General features: G+C 51.7%; 1 protein-coding gene across 1 annotated transcript in view; it reads left to right on the forward strand.

The window, feature by feature from the left end:
• Window positions 1–22,867, forward strand: part of PREX1 (phosphatidylinositol-3,4,5-trisphosphate dependent Rac exchange factor 1) — a 175,804-nt gene that overhangs the window by 93,982 nt on the left and 58,955 nt on the right. The window contains exons 6-10 of the mRNA XM_032387778.1: window positions 3,947–4,108; window positions 10,836–10,969; window positions 17,589–17,707; window positions 19,098–19,247; window positions 21,345–21,492. Of these exons, the coding sequence (XP_032243669.1) occupies window positions 3,947–4,108; window positions 10,836–10,969; window positions 17,589–17,707; window positions 19,098–19,247; window positions 21,345–21,492 (713 nt within the window). The remainder of the gene's footprint in view (window positions 1–3,946; window positions 4,109–10,835; window positions 10,970–17,588; window positions 17,708–19,097; window positions 19,248–21,344; window positions 21,493–22,867) is intronic.

Here is a 22,867-nt window from a genome sequence, read left to right on the forward strand (position 1 = left end):
GTCCCCTCGCCCTGTTGTTGTTTTTCTTCACAGTCCCTTTCCCTAACTCACGTTCTGTTCTGTAACTCTTGGTGTACGGATTGATTTTCTGAATCCTCATTAGGCTATCAGCTCGGCCCGGGCAAAGGTTTGGGCCTGTTCTGTTTGTTGCTATTCCCCAAGTACCCAGCATGGTGCCTAGCACATAGTGGGTACCCCCCCCCCCAGTGACTCACGAATGACTATGGAAATGCCACCCTAGTGTTGCCAACTGTTTCTAAATCCAGAAATTGGGACTTTTATAAAAGGTGCAAGCACCTGATTTCCAAATGTCAGCTTGGTTCAAAACTTGTCAAACGTGCTGAGGCCAAATAGGGCGTGTCCTGGGAGCTGGGAGCCGTCTGCTGGGGACAGCTGCTCTAGCACGCTGCTGGCAGGGATGCTTCTGGCAGAATGGCTACTCGGGGTACAGCCTTGGGGCTCCGCACGGGCTCCCGTGTGTCTTGCACCTCCCACATCTGTCTGCGGGGGATGCAGTTGTCGCCCACGCTCAGCGTGAAGACCTTGCCATTCAGTTGTTCCCTCTGTCTCCCTGGCCGCCGGGGGTGTGGCACCCCTGCGGGTGGACCACGGTCCATCACCGGGGCGCGGTTGGCATCAATTCCTCGTGCAGGGGGATGGCTGGGGAGTGGCGTGTTCCCCGCAGTGGGGCCGTGGACCACGCGGGGCTCTCCAGAGGATGTTAGGTGGCCCATGAAAAGCCTTTATGTGCGGTGAGTGGTGGGGGAGGGAGGCGGGCAGCACTGGAAAGCAGTGCATCCCATAGGGAGAATGTTCTTTTCTTAGCAAATCCGTTTGTGTCTTCCTGATTCCCTCCAGGAGAGAGTTTCGCTTGGTGCTGCAGCGCCAGGCGCTTGGGAGGCCATTTGTTTACTCACCAACGATTGTTGAGCAACTGTTATGTGTAAGGCATCGTCCTAGGTGCTGGGGATACAAAGTGAACAAAACGGCCCAGAGCCCTACTTCTGCTGGGGGAGACAGACAATGGAGGGATAGATAGGAAACGAATATACTTGCAGAGTTGCCCTGGGTGCTGTGGAGGAGAAATATCTCAGACTAAGAGGGTTGGTAAGGGCCAGGAGTGAGGGACTGAGAGGGTGACATTTGAGCAAAGACCTGGAGGAGGTGAGGAAGGGGGCCATACAGGTACCAGGGGGAAGTGTCTGCCAGATAGAGGGAAGAGCCAGTGCAAAGGCCCTGTGGTAGGATCGTGTCTGAGGAACAGTGAGGTGGCCAGAGGAGGACATGAGGGAGAGAGTGGGGGAGTGAGGTCAGAGAGGTGATGGGGCCAGTGTAGGCAGGGCCTTGTGGGCCATTGTGGGGTCTTTGTCTTCTCTGAGTGTTGTAGGTGCCTCAGGAAGCTTCTGAGCAGGGGAGGGACAGGGTCTCCCTTCGTTCCCGAATGGACTGTGATTGGGGAGTGGGGGCAGGGTCCAGGGGGTTGACTTCAGCGGTCTGACCCAGGGTGGTGGTGGGGCGGGTGGTGGGTTCATTTTGAGATTTACCCCTTCACATCATTTGCCCATTTCCTGTTGAATATTTGGGTCATTCCTCTGGAGTTCTTCTCTGACTCTGAGGTTGCGAAATGAGCTCCTTATCTGCCAGGGGTCTGGCAACGATTGTGGCCATCTTGCTGTGAAGGCCCAGGAAGTGAGAATTCTCCTCACCGCAGCCCCCGCCGCCCCGGCTCTCGTGCTCCCCCAGCCGCAGCGCCCACCCTGCATCCTGTGCTTCGGGCTGAGCGCAGACACCTTGCCCAGGCTGCTCTAACACCCAGTGTCAGCTCAGGTTCTTGTGTGTGTGCGGTGAGCCGCAGTAGCCTGGGGATGCTCCCTCGGGGTGGAGCACCTGCTCGCACCTCCTTTTTTTTTTTTTTCCAAAGCTTCGGGTCACACTCTCCTTCCCCTTGTCTGATTTATCTCGATCGTGTTCACCGCCTGGGGCTGTTGTCTGGTCCCCCCTTCCCCTGGGGGAGCACCTTTTGCCAGAGAGAGGGCTCCATCTCCCCCTTCCTCGCTTCCCCTTTGCTATGTCCCCGGAACCTGGCAGGCGCTCAGGAAACCCTCCAGGTCCTGATGCTGCAGAACATCTGGGCCTCCGGACCGTTAGGACCTGTCCTCCAGAAAAGAGGCTGTTGGTTTTCAGGCGGGGCAGAAATGAAGTGAATGGAGAGGGAACGTTCTGGGGTTGGTTTTCTGCTCGGAGCGCTCCGAACAACGCACTGGCAGATTGCCCCCTGCTGTCCCGGCACGTGTTGTCAGAGAATAGGCTGCTGATGGCTAGCGTAGACTGAGAGCTTACCACGTATGTGCTTGACCGCGGAGGTCCTTTCCCAGGAGTATCGGCTTCACCGTGCCCGTGAACAGAACCAGACACATCCAGGCTCACATCTGCGTTCCTCCTTGTACTTTGTTGGGGCCTTGGGTCATTCTGCCTCTATCTCCTTATCTGTTAAAGGGGATAATAATGGACCCCACCTCCCATGCACAGAGTAAAGGCTGAGTGGGCAGTAACTGCCGCCACCCTCCTCCTCCTCCTCCTCACCATGGTCCTCCTTATCAGTGCTTTTCAGCATGGAGGGCGACTGGCCCGAGGTCACCCGGCTACAGAGGGGCAGAGCCAGCCCTGGCACCCACGTGTGGCACGTCAGAGCACCACATCTGTGATTTTCAAGGGAGCAGAGAGGTGGGGAGATCCTGGAACCGTTAGGCACGTCTGGGTCGGATGGTTAAGGAGACCTATCTCTGCCGGCACGGGCCTGTCGGTTGAGTGATTCGGCTGGAAAATTCTGCAGTCTTGAGGTCCTGCCAATGTCTCCCTCCTGTTTCTCTCTCATCACACATAGCGTGTGGCGAAAGCCCTTTGATGACAACGAGCCTGGCCTTCAGCACGGCCCAGGCCTGCGCTCGTGGCGGGGGTGTGAAGCGGTGGGGGAGGGCCGTGGAATAGGGCCTGCCCAGACTGGCCACTTGCCACGGTCCGTCCTGTCCCTGTGAGGTGGGGTGTTTTTATACCTGTTCTACAGATGAGAAGACTGGGGCTGGGTGGGGTCTGTATCTGTGGCCTCCTCTCTGACCTCCTGATCTCTGTCTTGTTTCTCTCTTTTCCTTTCTGTCTTTCTCATTTACATCCCCTCCAGCTACACCGCCTCATTGCTGTTCCTCCTTACATCCCATAAACACTCCCACCTCAGAGACTTTGCATTTGCCCTACGCTCTGTCTGGCACACTCTTCCCCAAGATTTTTGCAGGACTCCCTCCCTTGCTTTATCCAGAGTCTCTGTTTAAATGTCACCTCCTCCAAGAGGCCTCCCCTGACCTCCCCATTTGAAAGAACACCTCCCGGGGCTCCTGGGTGGCTCAGTCGGTTAAGCCTCCGCCTTCGGCTCAGGTCATGATCTTGGGGTCCTGGGACCGAGCCCCAAGTCGGGCTCCCTGCTCAGCAGGGAGTCTGTTTCTCCCTCTGCCCATCCTCTGGCTTGTGCTCTCTCTCTCAAATAAATAAATAAAATCTTAAAAAAAAAAAAGAAAGAACACCTCCCTTCCCAAGACCTTCAAGCCTGTCATTCTGATTCGCTTTCATAGTATTTATCGGTGCCTGACCTTGTATTGTAAGCGTGATTTTTCTTTATTTTGGTCCATCTCCTTTACTAGAATGTAATACCCACCAAGTGAGGAATTTTTCTCTGTTTCATTGACAGATTTGTCCCCAGGCCCTAGAATACTGCTCTGCCATGAAGAAGGTGCTCAGGGGACATTTATTGAATGAGTGAGTGAATGAGCGAATGAATCAGTGATGCTCCCCAGCCCCAGAACACCCGCTTTGGCTCAGGGTCAGGTGACCTGGATGCCGTGTCTGGGCCCCTCTGAGTCAGCGTCTCTCATTCCTGTCCTCATCTGTCCCCTAGGAGCTGGCCAAGAGGACTCCTGGCAAGCACCCGGACCACCCTGCGGTCCAGAGCGCCCTGCAGGCCATGAAGACCGTGTGCTCTAACATCAATGAGACCAAGCGGCAGATGGAGAAGCTGGAGGTCCTGGAGCAGCTGCAGTCCCACATCGAGGGCTGGGAGGTGTGTCGGGGGGGAGGCCTCCTGGGCTTGAGAGGGGCCCCGGGGATGCGCGGCTGCAGGTACACTGTGGTCTGGCCCCCAGATTTCAGCCTGCTGTGTGTGTGTGGTTTGGCCTCTGTGGCGTTTGTAAAAAAAAAAAAAAAATTGTTTAGTTATTTTCCTGGGAAGTCCACATAAAAGTCTAGATTTAAAGTTTCTTTTGAAAAATCGGTAGCCCTGGGCCCCCACTTCCCATGACCACAGCCACTAGAGCTTCCGGTTTTTTCCTTAGTCCCCAATGCCTCCCATTCCTCCCCAGTCTCTCTCCTTCACACGTTGCCTTGTCTGCCTGGTGTCCATAGGCCTTTGAGCTTTTGAATGCCAAGGTCCACGGTAGTGCTTACGGGTCCACTCCAGGACAGGATTCTGGCCTTGACGCTCCCTTGCTGGGTGACTTCAGGCAGATGTCTTAACTTCTCTGAACCTCCTGTTTCCTCATCTATTCCTGGCACACAGTAGGTACTCAATAAATGGTAGCTGTTGCTATTACATTACTATCGTCACGCTTACGGGGGTCTGGGATTCTTGAAATCTCATTGTGCATGTATTTAAACCTCCATGTCTTCCTTAGATTTATTTGTTTAAACCTCCATGTCTTCCTTAGATTATCAGAGATTTCCTACAAATCTGTTGAAGGAAATGGGGAAATCTGAATAAATAAAAAAAAAATGAGTATCAGAGTAAATGCAGCTGGAATGGAAGATCAAACGGAAAGATGAAAGACTCCTAGATTCTTCTCTGAATCATCTGCCTTTGGGTTTTCTGGCGCTTGCTACTTTTGGGATTTCCACTTCTTTTCCCTGCGTTCCGGAATCCTGAATGTGACTCCGTATCGCTGCAGAGATTGAGAGTCTGGCTGTAGAGAGGGGCCTGCTTTGAGGGAGGAGGCGGGTAGTGTGGATTAGTGCTTGCCACGTACCCATCCTCTTCCCGCTGGGCCTTCCCGTCCTCTTGGAGCCCGGGAACAAAGAGCTGCATTTCTCAGACCCCCTTGTAGATCAGGTTTGGGATGTGATTGGCCAAAGTCAGATCCAGCTGCTGGGGATTGGGCAGATGGGGTGGGACAGAGATCACCCCGTGCTGTCTTTGCAGCAGAGCACAGCCGTGGTCGTGTTGGGGGGGTCCGTGGTAGCATCAGCAGAGGGTCCGGGCTCCAGCATCCTGGGTATTCAGAGGCATGGGGCACCTGCTTGTTGTTGGTGGCGTGTATCTATCAGGCAGGGCTGGCTCTGCGGCTGGCAGTTGAGGCAGCAGCTCCCAAGGGCTAGATGCAGCCTGGTGCCGTTTTCCTGGAGTATCCGCTCGGGCAGGTGTGTGTGTGACTCTTCCTTTTCCCAGTGGGGGCCAAGGCAGTGGCTCTGTGAGGGGTGGGCCAGGTATACGGTGTTGTTGGTTTTCTGGGAGCCCCGGTTTGGATTCCTGCCTCTCCTAGACCATCCGACAATTAAGTAAGCCCCTTATTTCTTTCTGCTTAAAATATATGTAGCTTGGTTTCTATGTCCTGTGACTGCAAATTGCCGGATACTCAGGTGTGTCGGTTAGGGTGTGTTGTCTCAGGACTCACGTCGGCCCCAAGATGTCAGGGCTCCCACTTTGTCTCCTGCAGTCCTCTTGGCCTTCCCCGCCCGGTTCCATGAGAGCCGGAGCTCCAGGCATCTCGTGTTCCAAAATTGCAGGAGACAGGGGTATGGCCAGAGCAGATGAGAGGAAGCTCTTCTCCTCAGTGGAGGAAAACCTTTCCCAGATGCCCCAAAGAGACTTCCCCTTTCATCTCATTGACCAGTGGGTCACACGGCCACTTTCAGCCAACACGCCTACCTAAAGAGCAAACAGAATGGAGGGTGTGTTTAAGCCTGTTTGGGCTTTGAGCTTCCTGGCAGCCAAGGTGAAGAGAGCAGGAGACATAAGTTACTCAATATTTATTTTCAAAAAAGGAAGACCGAGCAGTTCTTCTGGGAGACAGAGAGTTTCCTGGAAACCAGCTGAAAAAGAAATTTCTCACATGGGAGCCTGTGGAGAGGAGGATTGAGCAAGCAGTTTGGCAGCGGGAGCAGAAGTGATCTCTAGATGCCTACTTCTGGGAAGGACCTAGGGAAATAGGAACTAAGGATCTTTAGGGGCCCTTTTAGACCCTGAAAAATCTACAGTTGGAAAGTGGCCCTGATTTCGATCACCATTTCTGGGTGCTGTAGGAAATACATGCGCCAGAATAAGAATTGCTGGCGATGATTGAGCCCTATTACATGTCTCCAGTACTAAGGGGAGGTGCTCTTATGATCCCCATTGGACAGCTGAGGAAACGGAGGCACAGGGACTTGGTTTGGAGACCCAGCCCTGTAACTGACAGATTGCCCTGCCTCAGGCAAGTTTGTCACGCTCTCTTGGCCTCCATTTGCCCTTGGTTGTCTAATTTGAGTAATAGTATCTCTTGAAGGTACCTCTGGTGTCATTCTTTTTTTATTTTTTTAAGATTTTATTTATTTGTGTGTGTGAGAGAGAGAGGGAGAGCACAAGCGGGGGGAGGGCAGAGGGAGAAGCAGGCTCCCTGCTGAGCTAGGAGCCCAATGCGGGACTCGATCCCAGGACACTGGGATCATGACCTGAGCCGAAGGCAGACGCTTAACGACCGAGCCTCCCAGTCGTCCCTCTTCTGGTGTCATTCTCAGGATAAAGTGAAAATTGGAGTATGAATGCTCTTTGGAAAAAGTAGAGTGGTTTTCTGTGCAGTAGAAAGGTTTCTTTTTGTTTTTTTTAAGTGTATTTATTTAAGTAATCTCTACTCCCAATGTGGGGTTTGAACTCACAACCCCGAGATCAAGAGTCACATGCTCCACTGACTGAGCCAGCCAGGTGCCCCAGTAGGAAGGTTTTTAAATGCAGTTTGATCCTCAGGGTGACTTGTAAAAATAATGTGTTATCATAGCTAGAAAAAATCCCGTGTAACAGTGAAGCTACTTGCAGTGGTCTCATGCTCTCTGTAGTTACAGCCTCAGGGGACAGTGTGACTTCGGGTGTAGTTTGTGGTGAACTGGCAGTGGTTGCAGATCCTTACTTCTGATAATCTTCCTGATAATTACCAATCTTTCCATCTGACCTCTCACCAGTCTGGTTAGATAGCTGCCATCTAGCTCTTGGAATATGGCTGGCAAGGGACTCGTTGTGGGAGGAGGGGCAGTCTCTCCTTGGCTGCTTTCTGGCCGTGTGCTTGGGCTTGCATCCTGAGTTTGATCTCCGATCGCTGGCTCCTCCCCCTCCCCCATCCTTCCTAAGCTGCTTGTCCTTTTTAGTCGTGAGACTGGTTTACTTAAAACCAGATAAATTAATCCGTAAATCCACTTTACAGAACGCAAGGAAATGGCAGGATGTTGCAATACGGTGGAAGTGGGTGAACGAGCCAGCCCCCTTTGCGGGGAGGGGTTCTTTGTCCTCAGTTTCCCCATCTGAAAAGTCCGGATAATCGCAGCCCCCCTTCTTGGGTCACTTGAGGATTCGGGAGGGGACGCACGTACAGCACTCAAAACGGTGCTCCTTCATTGGCTCGGAGTAAACGCTCCACGAACGTCGGGAGGAGCAGTGGCAGCAGAGCAGGATCTCATTCTTACTTTTTTTTTTAGATGAAAAAGTATCATGCAACTTTAGCTACAGCTCATACCCGGTGTGGGCTGACCCTCCTGCAGAGGGACACTCGGGGAGCAAGCCCCATGGACTTTTGTGTGAAGCTCACAGTAATAAAAAGAAATGCATGTTCTTAATAAGAAGGATAGGGCACACTTGTCTTGCTGGCTCTGGAAATGCTGGTTGCCCACTCACCCATGAGGGGACAGAAGGAAAATAGGAGTGAGGAAACCTAAAATTTTTATTAAAAAAAAAAAAAAAAGAGACCATAAACAGAAATGGTAATAGGTCCTTCCACCCTTCCTGGGATGCTTTATGCTCCAGGGGGCTGTGGTCTCTCCCCTTTGGAGACCCCTGCTGTAGACAAGTAGTCTCATAAAAAGTCCTTCAGGTTGTCAGGTTACCTTCTAACAGGCAGCCCTCCCTCCCCTCCCTGGGTAGTAGAGGTTGGTGGGTAGGAGAGGGGGGGCCATCCTGTCTGGGTTCAAATCCCAGCTTGCTCACTGACCAGCTGTGTGACCTTGAACTAGTCACTTCCCTGCTCTATGCTTCAGTTTCTTGATCTGTAAAATGAGAGTTGTCGTAAGGATGAACTGTATTTGTATAAAATACTTAGAACCGTAGCGGGCGCGTGGTAAGCTTTCATCATCTTCTCTCCATGTTAATGCTTCAGTTTGAGCGAGTCTACACTGTCCGCAAGTCTCTAGCCCTGGCTGGTGGAAACCTTGGTTCTCAGCCTCTTCCCTGTGCATCTGATCCTCAGCACCACCCCTGACCCAGGTTCAAGGATTCTGGGGAGACTGAGGGCCAGCTGGGCTTCTCAGCAGGGCTAGGGTGGATGGGGCATCTCCCTGTAGTGTCCTTGGCAGTTCAAGTGTATTTGCTAGGTGGTCTTTGGCCAAAGCTGGAGGGACAGCTTCCCAGGCTGGGTTCACTGCTCTTTGCAGTCCCTAGACATTGACAGAGGGAGGTCAGGTGTAGGCCTGTGTGATGTCGGGGTTCTGGGTCCTGCAGCCAGGCCAGGTACCAGATTCACATACAAGCAGCTAAAATCCCCCTTTGGAGGCTGGAAGGCGGAGGGGTGGGCATGAGTGAGGTGAGGGGATGAGGTAGGGAGGCAGGCGGCCTCCAGGAGCTGCTGAACGGCTTCTGCCCCAAGCTGGCCCATGGTCTGTGGATAGAGCCTCATCACCCCAAGAGTCACGCTCACCCTGTTGGCGACGATACTGGGGGCCTAGGGGGCTCTTCGTCATGAGACCCCCGAGCCGTGGAGCAGCGGGCTCACTCCCTCACTGGTGGCTGTGTGCGGAGTCCGATGCCTGTCTGCAGCATGCAGACATCTGTGCTCTGGTTTCTGTTAACAGGTGCACGCACCTGCCCTAGGCTGCCTAGCCCTTGACCACAAGGAGGCTGGTGTCCCAGGACCCCAAGTGGGCCCCAGGGGGATCTCTGGCATTTTTGGGTGATGAGTGTGCTGTGCTCAAGGGACACAGCACGGAGCAGGGGAGACTGCAGTGGGCAGTTAGCAGAAAGCCTGATTTCTGCGTTTCTAGAACCAGTTCCCCTTCTGGGTCTCAGAAATAACTGAGTCAGCATACCTCATCGGATGTGAACTCCTCTTTGGTTCTGGGTGTCGTGTGTTTGGGGAAGGAGACTGTGCACACTTCTCCCTCTCTCTTTCTCAAGTTCATTTCTGGGCAGAGACAGCATCACGCATCATTCTCCCTCCTCGGTAATCTGCAGGTCTATCAAACACACCTCCCTGAACCCCTCTTTCGTGTAGTGTCCCTCGGGCCTAAATGTCACAGGCACCCCACTGTCTGCCTATTGACGGGCCTGGTCCTAATCCTAATGTGTGGGTTCAGGCACCTGGTTGGCTGCCGAAAGGAGGGAGGATGGCATAAATGAGGTAGAAGTTGATTTCTTAGCAGGAGAGCAGGTGGGGGGGCACTCTGCTCCCTGTGGACCCAGGTTCCTGCCAGCTTCTTGCTCCACCGTCTGCTACCATGTATACCACTGTTCCAGTTGTCTTCCAGCCTGTGACAAGAGGGAAGGGAGGGAGAGGAGAGGAAGCTATTTTCTTTCAAGGAAATATTGTAAAAACAGGGCACACGGGCCATACGTTAGTCACATGACCCACATGGATACAAGGGATGCTGGGAAACGGAGTCTGTGGTTGGCCAGCTGAGTGCCAGCTAACTCCATTCCTGCGACAGGTAGGAGCCTGCGTGGCTGGCATCCGGGGCCCTCCCAGGTGTGTTTCCAGCCCCCTCTCATTTAGCACTTTGAGAGCTCTGTGCCCCACTCTTGGTCCTGCCCGAGCTCCAGACAGACCTGTGCCTCTCCTGACCCCACCAGCTGGAACGTCACGGAGGTTCAGGGAGCTTCACACCCACGGAGCGTCGTGGCCACCCCTGTCACTTAGCATAGATGACCAGGTCGAGTTTGAGAACTGCTTCCATCTGTGTTCCTATCTGTAGCTAGGGTAAGTGCTCCAAGAATCCTGCCCCGATGGTGTTCACACTGTTTATCACCCGCTCTACAGGCATTTATTGAGCACCTGCTGGGTGCCTGAGAGGGTTACAGGTGCTTGGAAGATGGTGGGAAATGCTGACTAATGCTCGATATAGCTTCCTGTCCTTAAGGGCAGCGGCATTCTAGTGGGGTCAGTGATACCATCACAAGGCAAGACGTAAATGAGGAAGGGATAGGCAAAAACAAAACAAACATGAAAAGCCCCAAACCCCAAGCAAGAACTGAACCAAAATAAAACCGGATGCCAACGCGGGCTGGGTGGATGACTTCCCCTCCCCGAGCCCAGGTTTCTGTCCTAAGAAATGGGCATCTCCATGCGCTCTTCCCGACATTGTTCCGGCGTGCTCAACAGACAGAAGCCATTGATCAGATTGTTTGGATTTTTCTGGCTGCTGAGAGAGTTCCTGCAGTGGTGCGTTTAGGTTTTGGGGTGCGAGCGAGGCAGTGGTAGGTTCTGTCTCTGGGAAGGAAGCGGGTATCCCCGAGTGCTCTCCTGGATTAACCAGCTCATGCCCTGCTCCCCTCGTCACTCTTGCAGGGCTCCAACCTCACGGACATCTGCACCCAGCTCCTCCTACAAGGGACTTTGTTAAAAATCTCCGCAGGCAACATCCAGGAGAGGGCCTTCTTCCTCTTCGACAACCTCCTTGTCTACTGCAAGCGGAAATCCAGGTGAGTTGCTGGGGCGGCTGGGGGCCCGGCTGCCCAGGTGAGCCAGGAGGCAGGAATTCGGTGGGACCTTGACAGCCTCTCACGGTGACACCTTAGGCTTGTCACTTCCCTCTCTGGGCCTCCCTTTTCTCTTCTGAGTTGAGGGCTTGTTTTCTAGATCAGCACCACCTAATAGAAATATAATGCGAGCCATATGTCTTATTTAAAATTTTCTAGCAGCCACTTTAAAAAAAATAAAAAAGAAATAGGCAAAGTGAATTTAAATAATATATTTTATTTTTTCCAATATATCTCTAAATATTATTTTAATGTACACAACCAATATATAATCAATTTTTGAAAATTATTAAAGAGATATTTTGCATTTTGTTTTGTTTTGTATACTAAGCCTTCAAAATCTGGTGCATATCTTACACTTAACAGCACATCTCGGTTTGTCCTAGCCTCGTTTTAGGTGCTCAGCAGCCCCATGTGGCTTGTGGCTGTTGTATTGGACAGTGTGGTTCTAGATGGTCATAGAAATTTGGGGATTCTTTGTGACACTGACATCTATGATTCTGAGATCCGAAGGTGGGGGATTCAAGGGCAGAGGGCTCTTTCACTATTAAGCTTTTTGAGGGAAAGAGTAGTATCTTTGTCACTTTTGTGTCTTTCCCTGGAGCTTCCTACACTTTGTAGAGTCGAGGAGTGACTGGACAGGTGGTGAGTGGTAGACACATACAGGTGCATGCATGCTTGCAAGTGTGAATGATGGGCTGTGTGGGCAGATGGGAGGAGGGATAGGTGCATTGGTGGGGGTTGGAGGATGAGTGGATGGTGGATGAAGGGGGGCAGGGAGGATTGTGGATGGATGTGTGAATTGATTTGTGGATGGATAAGTGAGTGGGTGAAGGAGCGAATGGGTGAGTGGTTGGAGGTGTAGGAGATGGCTGGATGGAGGGATGGACAGAAAATGGGGAATGTGTGGATGTTTGGGTAGTTGGAGAAGTGGATGAAGACATGATGAGCTGGCAGAGGTGTGTTCAGATGAATGGTGAGTTGGGGCCTTCATGTATGATATTTAAATGAATGGGTAGATGGAGGGATGGTCATAAAATGGGAGATTCGTGGATAGATGGTCAGATGGATGGATGGATGGATGGATAGCTGGATGGTTGGTTGATAGTTGTTGGGGTGGTTGGATTCTGGGATGGAGGGTTGGGTAATTGAATGACCAAGTGGGTGGATGGGTGGATGGATGGTTGGAGAGGGAGAACTGGGAGACAGAGGGGTAGGGGAATGAGTGACTGGCTGGCTGGCTGGCTGGGTAGCTGGGTGGATAGATTGGAGGACTGAGAGATCCCTGCCTTTCAGTTTTCTGAAGAAGCCCTTTTTGAATCCTCTTTCCTGTTATCTTATTTTAGGGCTGAAACAGTGACTTTCCAGAGGCTTCTTTACTCTTTTATCTAGGAAAAGCTAAGGCTGAGGGGAGGTCCAGACCCTGGGCCCTACCGTCAGCATTGCCTCCACCTTCCTCTGGGCTCTAGGCATGTCACTTACTGTCCCTGAGCCTCTGTCTCCTTGTCTGTTTCTGCTGGCCTCCTAAGGTTGTCGTGAGGAGCCTTTCCACAGGATGAATGATGGCGTTCCTTGCGTGTTCGTGGGCTTCTCTTTCTCCTCCAGCCTGACCTCTCTGAGCCTCAGTTTTCTCTTCTGTAGAATGGGGATGATAAACCCCTTCTTACAGTAGAGTTGGTGTAGAGCCAAGCTCCTTACAGTTGAATCCCTGTTCACATTTCTCTGGCTCTGTGACTTTGCCTCTGTTTGCCTCAATTCCCTTATGTGCAAAATCGGGTGAATTATCGTTATGTATCTCAAATAATCATCGTGAAGAGCAGATGTGTTAGGCATGCCCAGTATGTAGTAAAGCTCACAAAATAAGGGTTAGCTGCTATTACTGTTAGTTAACTTACCTCCATCCGTGTTGGGTTCCTGTCCACCCACAGGTGCAGCTCCAGGCACAGAGCGGGCACTTCAACCACAGGCCCCTTCCCCGCTGCCCTTCTTCCCAGTTCTGGGTTTGGTCCTTCTGGTTGAAGGCCTTGGCCTCCCTCTTCGACCATCTCCCGGAGCGTGTCTTCTTTATTTGATGTTTTATTGCTGCCCACTCCATTAGGTCTGTCTGTGCCTGTCTCATGTCCCTCAGTCCCCCCCATTAACACCCCCTTTTCCTTCCTCCTTGCTTCCCGCCTGTTCTCACTGGGCCCATCCTGAGAGTCCTCTGCCCTTCCCTGCCAGCCGCCCTGGGCTGTCTGAAGCAGGCACTTTCCCCAGAACACTGGGGTTTAGAAAACAGAATGTCCCTTTGGGTGTGTGTGACCTGCTCCAGCTTTGGCTGAGTTTGCTCATTCCGCCCTGGTGCAGGCCCTTCCTCCGTCGGCGTGGTCGCACCTGTCGGAGCAGTGGATCCCACGTGGGCCTTCTGGGGCTGACCCTGGGGCTGCCATGAGCTGCCTGCCTCAGTTCTGTGAGTGGGCCAGGCTGGCTGGAGGGAAAGGGTACATCTGTCTCCTGAGAGAACGTGGCTGGCGGCCAGCATTCCTGCCTCTGGATGGGGAACCAGAGGGCCGGGCTCTAAGAGGTCCCAGAGGGATCGGGCAGCGGTGGATGGAACTGCCGGCCTGACAGATGTGGTCACAGGAAATGCCTGTCACTGCTAGGTGTCTGCCGATGGTTTTGTCTTTGCCTGGGTCATGTGGGGCACCGCCCGTCCGGGACATGGGTCACGGAAGGTCTCTGACTCAGAGTGTTTCTGGCCTCATTTAAAAGTAGAGGCTCCTTGGATATCAGAAGCGGAAGGAGTGTTCTAAGAGCCCCCCTCCCCATTCTTCGGAATGGGAAACTGAGACCCCCAAGAAGAGAAGAACCCGAGAAGAGCTCATCTCTAATACCTCAACTGCTTGTTTGCGTCTTAGAGGTAACACGCAGCGCTTAAGGACACAGAGGCCCTGCCACTCACTAGCCGTGTGGCCTTGGGCAAGTTACATCAGCTTTTTGTGCCTCTGTTTTCCTGTCTGTTCAATGCGGATAAAAGTAGTCCCCATCCGATAGGATTGTTTTTTAGATGAAGTACGCTAGAACATGTAAATCAGTTAGAATGAGGCCTGGCACGTGTATGGAAAGGAGAATTACCACTCTGTCTTCCTTTGGGGGTCTTGCACACAGCTCAGCTCACACTTAAGTTGTGTCTGGAGCAAGACTCTTCATTTTCATCACGACTCCTGCCCCAGATGTTTTCCTCCTCGAGTCTTCCTCATTCTGAGTAAACGGCATAAAGGTTTACCCAGAAACCCAGGCCAGAACCTTAGTTGACCTTGACGCTGACCTTCCTCACCCCAAACCCACTTCTTCAGCAAGTCCTTTCCATTCTGTCCCCAGAGTTTTGCCAGAACTTCAGTGTCATTCCAATAAGAATTCTAAGAGGGAGTTTTTATGTACGTATGTGTACATGATGGTAACATTTACCTGGAAGTACAAAAATAGCCTCTACAGTTTTGAAAAAGGACAAAGCTGGGGGCCTCGTACTGCTGGTAGCCAGGTTTACTATTCAGCTGCAGTAATTAAGACAACGTCGTATTGTTGCCGAATCAGACAAAGAGTTTAGTGGAATAGAAGAGCGAGTTCAGGAGCAGACCCCCATGGAAGTGTTCCTTTGAATTTCAACAAAAGTGCCAGGGCAGTTCAATAAATGATGCTTGGTTTGTTTGATATCCGATGGGGGAAAATGAGTCTTGACTGTTAGCTCACACAATACACAAAAAATCAACCTCAGATGGATCACAGATTTAAATGTGCCAGGTAAAGCAATCAGGTTTCCAGAGGAAGGCATAAGAGACTATCTTCATGATCTGGTGGTAAGCAAAGATTTCTTAAATAGGACAAAAAGTGTCATTCTAAAGGAAAAGTAGATTCATCAGATTACATTAAAATTAAGAACACAAATCAAAAGACACTGCGAAGAGAGTAAAAAGGTCAGCTATGGACTAGGGATCTTTGCAATCCATATAACTGACAGGGGACTCACATCTGGAATGTATTAAGAAGTCCTATAAGCCAAATTTGGCCCTCTGTCTGTTTTTATAAATAAAGATTTATTGGCACACAGCATGCCCATTTGTTTTGGTGTTGTCAGTGGATGCTTTCCTGCGGCAAGGACAGAGTGGAGTAGTTGACACAGAGACATGAAGCCCCCCAAACTGAAAATGTTTACTATCTATCTGGCCCTTTTCAGAAAACATTTGCCAACTCTTGCTATAAATCATTAAGGAAAAGACAGCCCAACAGAAAAGTGCTCAAGGGACAGTTATTTCACAAAAGCCCATGCATGGCCCACAGGACCGGATGGCCAATAGACATGAAAAGGTGCTTGGCCTTGTTACTCATTAGGGAAATACAAGTGAAATGTTTAATGAGCCACTAGTCTGTGCCCAGCAGAATGGCCAACACGGAAATTAGCTACAGAGGATGGGGATCCACCGGAATGTTCCTTACTCTACCGGGGCAGGGAGAATTGGTGCAACGACTTTGGAAAACAGCCTGGCATTCTCTGGTGAAGCCCACCGTGTACATCCCTTGTAACTCAGCAGTTCAGCCTCTAGGTAGATCACCTGCAGGGACGTGCACGTGTGTTCTTCATAAGACGTGCAGGAACGGTCACAGCAGTGCCAAACGGGAAGCAACCTACATGCCCGTTGCCATCATCCTTTGTGAGTCCATGTATGTGAAGTTCCAAAACAGGCAGAGCGAAGCCATGGGGTCAAAGGTCAGGATAGTGGTGACCCTTGTGGGGGGACAGGGCAGGGGTGGGGGGAGTGACTGGGAAGGGGCCACGGTGGGGGGCTTTTGGGGTGTTTACAGGGATAATAGAGGTGTGTTCACTCTATAAACGTTAAACGAGCCCCATCCTTCTTTGGGCATTTTTTTCCTGTATGGATTTTATACTTTAATGAAAAGTTTATAGAAGCTTGTATATGCGCGCACCCGTATAGGTACGCGTGGGTTGGCGCGTAAACCATCGTGCTGCTCATTGGCTTCTAGTTCCCCCTGCTTTCTGTTGGCCCCCTCCGCGGTCCCTTCTCTGCAGGCTGCCACGGGGACTCCTTTATAACCTAGATCAGATCATGTTCTTTCTCTGCTTAGACCCTATGTGGCCCCCATCTCACACTGGCAGGAGGAGCCCATCTTTACTACAGCCCAAAGGGCCCCGCAGGATCTGGCCTGTGTGGCCACTCTGACCCCTTGCCCCCCGCTCGCCTTCATCCACTCAGCTTCAGCCACCAGCTGGCTGGCTGCTCCTTACAACATGGCATGCGGCCTGTGTCCTCCGCCTGGAATGTTCCTCCCCAGATACCCTCCTAGGTTCCTCCCTCACCATCCCCTAGGTCTTTGCTCCAAAGCCACCTCTTCAATGAGGCCTCCCCTGACCACCTCTCCCTTCCCTGTCCCAGTTAAAGTCATGCCCCCCACCCTCCCTAACCATCTCCTTGCTTTATTATTATTATTTTTACAAACCTTCAGTATTTTATTTTAATTAAAAGCATATACATTGCATTCATTAAACATTCTTTTCATCTAGAGCCAAGGTCTCTTCTTTGAGGATAAGTTCACTCTTAACACAAAAGCAACTCACCTTTATCAAGTCTTTCCAAAACAGTCAACTTAATGTTCAGGGAGACAACTCTCTTTCCACATTCATATGTTCTCACGTATATAATATGTAGTTTACCCAATTACAATGACAGGTGCACATCAGGCAAATAGGTTTGGGAACATCACCCACCTGGTGGAGCAGAGGGGCCTGCGTGTACCACACAGTGGCCTTCGAGCCCTGAGACTTCATTCTCTGCTTTATTTTAACCACACATTTAGCTCCTGACATAACTTGTCTTTGACTTTTCTGCTTAGCCTCTGTCTCTGTGCCCCCTGCCCCCTCGTATTGGAGGATGAGTTCTCAGAGACTTTGTTTTGTTCACTGCTGCAGCCCCAGCGCCTAGTGGAGTGCCTGGCACTCAGTAGGTGTTCTCTAAAGTGCTTGCTGAATGCATGGATGAGTGACTCCCCTTGGCCCCAACTTGGCATCCTCTCCATAGGAAGCACTGGTCAGATGTTTGTTGAGTGACTGAGTGAGTGGCAGATTGACCTGAGTGAGGGAATGAATGGTGGGCAGGTGGACATGGATGGTTGGGTGGACTGCCTACTCCAGGCACCCTTCTTCTCTGGTCAGATTTCAGGAAGTACCCCTCTTTTTAGACACTCTGAGAGCCCCTCCCTACTTTTTAGCCAAGAGGAATGAGTTTCTATTGCTTCCGGTTAGTTTCTCATCAATGTAAACTGGTTAGCTGTAGCTCTGTGTGGTCAGCAAGGTGACTAGCCTAATTTCCAGATGGAGGAACTGCATCTGGAATGGAGAAGTGACTTGTTCAAGTCACCCAGCCACCAGCCAAAAACCCATGCTCCTGAGCCCGGTGCAGTGCTCCTGCCATCTCGGGCACCCTTCCAGATTACCGCTCTGCTTCCCTTTGCTCTTTTGAGCCCCCGTTAGGTGAGACATAGGGGTTGCTGACTTCCCGCTGTCTTTCAGGGTCACTGGGGGCAAGAAATCCACCAAGAGGACCAAGTCCATCAATGGCTCCCTCTACATCTTCAGGGGTCGAATCAACACTGAAGTCATGGAGGTGGAGAATGTGGAAGATGGGACAGGTAGACCCTAACCCCAAGGCCCACCTAAGCCCCAGCCCCACCTGCTCTGTGGCTCTGTTCAGTCTTTTTTTTTTTTAGAGGTGGGGAGGGACAGAGGGAGAGGGAGAGAGAGAATCTTAAGGAGGCCGCCGCGCTGGGCATGGAGCCCGTTGCGGGGCTTGATCTCACGACCCTGAAATCATAACCTGAGCCGAAATCTAGAGTCTGATGTTTAACTGACTGAGCCACCCAGGTGTCCCTCAGTTTTTTCTTTTATTTGAAATGTGACCTACCTAAGAAAATTGTCTAAAACATAAGCACATTGCGTGAACACCTGGGTAGTCACCATTCAAGTTAATAAGTAAACTGCTGTGTGTACCCCCAAAGGTCCTCACACACTCCTCCTTGGTCACAGCAGCATCTCCCGCAGCTCAGAAGTAACTGTCCAGATTTTGTGATGATCATTTTCTTGCTTTTTTAAAAACAATTTTATCTCCTAAGTATGCATTAGTAAACATTTTAATGAAAATTTGTTTCAAAACTTTCTTTAAAATGTTATGTCATTATATGCAGATTAAATGGCTTTAAATATATACACGTAGTTATATAGATATAGTCTTACATACCTATTGAAGTGTCATAAAATATTGTATATTTTTTTGCATCTCGCTTTGTGTTTCTGCATGTAGCTTTCTGCACGGTGTTGGTTCCCACTGTAAAACTCTTATTTGTGCCTTTGGTGATAGACATTTGGGTCATTTCTGCTGTTTGCTATTATGAACAGTGAGGCCATGAGCAGTCTCGTGTGAACCTCTTTGTGTATGTGCCCTTGAGCTTGGCGAGGGGCAGGAGTTCCTAACTGGTTTTGAGACACGGACTCCTTTGGCAGTGTCACGAAACCTGTGGACCCCTCCTCGGATTTAGGGTATGGGCAGCTTCAGCTTCCCTGGAAACTGACAGCCTGTTTTCAGAGGTTGGCCAGTCCCCATCCCAGCCAGCAGTGCGTAGGGGCCCCGGACTTGGCATTGCTGGGCTTGCACTAGGTTTTAAGTGGCCCCAGTGCCCAGATGAGATGGGCAGGGAGGCTGGGACATATTCCCCAGGCTCCGGGACTCCTGCATTTGTGCCCAGACTGTGGGGTCTTGAAGCCGCTGTAATTGATGGGTGTGGGGGGAGTCTTCGTTTGCAGATCCTCTGTTCTTTGCAGAGAATAGAGAGGAGGGGGAGTGAGCATTTGAAGGGTTGCAAGTTCAGCTCTCAGACCCTCATCCTGTTGATGCCCCTGCCACCTTGTCTTTCTGGAGCGAGACGTGCTGGTCCCGTGACCTTACTTTCAAGCGTGTAGTGGGGAATGTTCAGAGTTGTGTGGCTGAGCCTGGACTGACCCACCTTGGCCTTCTTCCCCCGCCAGCGGATTACCACAGCAACGGCTACACTGTCACCAACGGCTGGAAGATCCACAACACGGCCAAAAACAAGTGGTTCGTTTGCATGGCCAAGACAGCCGAGGAGAAGCAAAAGTGGCTGGACGCCATCATCCGTGAGCGGGAACAGCGTGAGAGTGAGTGCGCCCTCTCCTGGGCCTCCGAAGAGCGGTGGCTCTGGGGGGCTTTCCCGGGATCCTGGGGTGTGTATGGCTTCCCCTAGACTGGTCACTTCTTCGGAGTGAGGACTATGTCCAGGGAGGGGGCCTAGGCCCCTTTCCAGAGAGGTTGGAGCTACAAGACGCAGGTCATTGAGGGGGCAGAGAGCTCTGGGACCGTGTTATAACTTGGTGGTACTTTGGATCACCTGAGGGCATCTGTTAGAGCCCACTCAACAGATGGTGACACTGAGGCCCAGTGGAAGGGACTTGCCCAAGGGTCAAGGGTCACATGGTTGGTCACCCTGGGATTCGTGGTACCCTTCACCCTTGAGGGCTGGTAGCCAAAACGTTCCCTCCATGCCTCTGTCTCCCCCATGGTTCTGTTACCTTCAGCTGGGGTTCTTTGTGCTTGAGACTCAGAGTCTGCATCTGGGAGGAGGATCCTTGGGGGGCTGCTCATTAACTGTGGTCACAGATCTCTCTGGGCCCAGGCTCCCCGGAGGCAGCTTGCATAACGCCTTGTGGGGCTAGGTGTGGTAGCTGGGTGGGGTTGGGACCTGGCTCTGGGTTGTTGTGTAGAGAAAAGGGAGCTGTGCTGTGTCTAGGGGCAAGTTCCTTTAGCTTTCAGACCTCAGTGATGCCATCTGATGAGTGGGGATACACGGTCCTGCTGCACAGGGTTGTAATGGTGCTAAATGCAGTATGGATTTGACCATACTTGGAAATTTGACACGTGATCCTAAAAACCCTACCTCCCCTCCCACCTTTGCAAAGGAGGAAACTGAGGTACAGTTTTCTCTGTATCTGCAGCCTTCCACTTGGGTGTGTCATAGACCTCTCACACTTGCCATGTCTAATCAGAACTCCTAATTTCCATCCTGTCTTCCGCCCCAAACCTGGAGGTTCCCCATCTCAGTACCTGGTTCCTCCCTTCGCCTGGGGCCTCAGATTCAAACTCTTGGTGCCATCCCTGGTTTCTGCCCACTCCCCAAATTCAGTGTATGGAGTCCCTTTACTTCTGCCAGATCCTCCCACTTCCCTTTCCTCCCTACCTTTACCCATGTGCAAGTCACCACCATCTCCCAGGACTATGGGCAGAAGCTAGATTTTAAGTTTTGAGGTGATATTTCTTGATTTTAAATTTTGTATCAAAATTTATTCAAATGGCTTTAGGCCAAACAAACTACTGAAGCTGGGCCCTGGTTGGCAAGCTTGTGAGCCCTGAAACTGGTCAGGACTGGCGGTGGGGCTCAGGGGCGTGGACTGGCGGGTGTGGCTGATCAGTGTCTTTGTGGTTAGAATGGAGGGCTGTGGTCTATGCAGGGTATGTGATCACGAGTAGGGTGTGGCCTCAGTGGGCCTCAGCCGTTAGAATCGGGTGTTGTCCAAACCTTGACTTCAGGGCTGGGTTTACAGGGATGGTGCATGCTGTGATCAGGAGCACAGATCTGGAGCCAAACTTTCTGGGTCGAAATCCTGGTTCCACCACTTCTAGTTGGGTAACCTTAGACAGACAGCTTCATTTCTCTGGGCTTCCGTTTCTTGGGATAATTTTGCCTTACAGGTTTCTTGAGGATTAAGTGGCGTATAGTAGGCGTTTCCAGCATTTTCTATTGTTATTTGTCATTGCTGTTGTCAGGAGTGGACAGGGTCCAAGTAGAAAATGTGGGGCAGGGATCTGGTCAGGGTTCTGTGCCAATTGTCTAGAGAAACAGGCAGATTTTTCTCCCTGGCTGGGAGGAAGAACTCAGTAGGCTTCCTGATAACCTCTGAATTTGGAAACCCATGCGCAGGTTGACGGGTTGAATGAGCTTGACTTCTTATTACCCTGGGACTTAACCTCTCTGGGCCTCAGCTTTGCCTTCTGTATAATGGGGGCGATCAGCCTCCCTCCCCTACAGGGTTGTGTGAGAAGTCACTGGCAGGTGCCCAAAGCAGTGACTGACACGCAGGGAGTGCTCTCTAGATGACCGCGGTGGGGGGCACTCGGGTGGGCAGCTGGGCGGTGGGCTTCCAGGAGCCGCAGGCCTGCCCCCCTCTGCTCCCTGAGTGCTGACTGTGCCCCCTCCGTAGGCCTGAAGCTGGGCATGGAGCGGGACGCCTACGTCATGATTGCGGAGAAGGGGGAGAAGCTGTACCACATGATGATGAACAAGAAGGTGAACCTGATCAAGGACCGCCGGAGAAAACTGAGCACCGTCCCCAAGTGCTTCCTCGGCAAGTGAGTGGCCCCACCCAGGCCTCCGAGGGGTTCCTTCGCTGGTCCCGGGCAGCGGGTGGGCCAGACTGTTCCCACCTGGCTCTTCCCCAGGAGCCCTGCAGGGCAGAGCCGCTAAAGCACCCCGAATCCTCATTTAACAGACCTCAGAGGTCAAGAAGGATAGTGGGGTCCCCATGTCAGGTCTTTCAAATGTTTCCTACCACAACTCACTGCAGAATGGTAAATTTTATGTTGTAACCTGGCACACACATCCACGTAACATGATTGAAGCCAGTTTCACAGAACTTACTGTGCTGGGCACGCTCTGAAAGTGTCTGTCTTTTCTGTTCTGTTTCTTTGCTGTTCTGCCTTGTCCTTTGTATGTTATTCATTTCTCCATTTGTTTTAAAAAATAATGCGAAGCGAGACCATGGCATTGGTTTCACAAACTGCTAATGGGTTGCCCACCATGGATTGAGAGACGCTGCCCTCACACTCAAAACAGAAGCCACTGTAGATAGTTCAAGCAAAGAGGTTCAAGCACAGAGAGTTGCCGGAAGCGCCGAAGAGCAGACGGGGGCCTTTGCGTCAGTCCGCGTGGGCTGCCGTCCGCACACACCACAGGCCGAGCAGCTCAAACAGAGACTTACCGCCCCGCAGTCCTAGAGGCTGGAGCTCGGAGCCCAAGGTGTGGGCAGGCTTGGCGTCCCGTGAGGCCTCCCTGCCTGGGTTACGCATGCGGGAGAAGGGGAGGCTCCTGGCAGCTTTCAGGATTTGAGGGCCTCAATGTCTCTGTTTGGGAAATACATTCCTTCCCAATAATAAAACATTTTACCCCCTGCCCCCATTTCATAACCAAGGATCAAGGGGGTCAGAGCACAGGTGTATCTTAAACCCAGATTTACATCTCCTTCACCTGGTGGGGGCGGCAGATACACAGTCCCACTAAAATTGCCAGGCTGTGTGCTGCCCTGCTGTGCGCTCGACGTGGTGGTCGACACGGAGGGTGCCAACCTCACGGAGCTTGTGGTCCAGCAGGGGAGAGAAATTTGCCTGGGAGGCAGGGACTTCATTTAGAATGTATTGACTTATAACCCTCCCCCTTCCCAAAAGCTTTTGAAGAGGCCCTGGATACAACCCTCTGTGTTATGATCTCGCCCCGGACCAGGGGAGAGGTGATTTGGACAAAGGGGTCACAGTAAAGATGGGGGCAGTGGTTGCATTCTGGATCATTTTGAAAGTGACCGCATTTGCTGGTCGGGTGAGAAAAAAGGGAGTTGAGGATTGTGAGCCCCTAGAAGGCTGGAGTTGCCGCTTGCTGAGAAGGGGAAGGAGATGGATGGAGGAGCAGGTTGCAGGGGCAGGAGTAGAGCTCGGAGGCTCCTTTTGGACAGGT

The sequence above is a fragment of the Phoca vitulina genome, unplaced genomic scaffold (genome assembly GCF_004348235.1).
Source record: "Phoca vitulina isolate PV1807 unplaced genomic scaffold, GSC_HSeal_1.0 scaffold50, whole genome shotgun sequence".
Taxonomy (NCBI): Eukaryota; Metazoa; Chordata; class Mammalia; order Carnivora; family Phocidae; genus Phoca; species Phoca vitulina.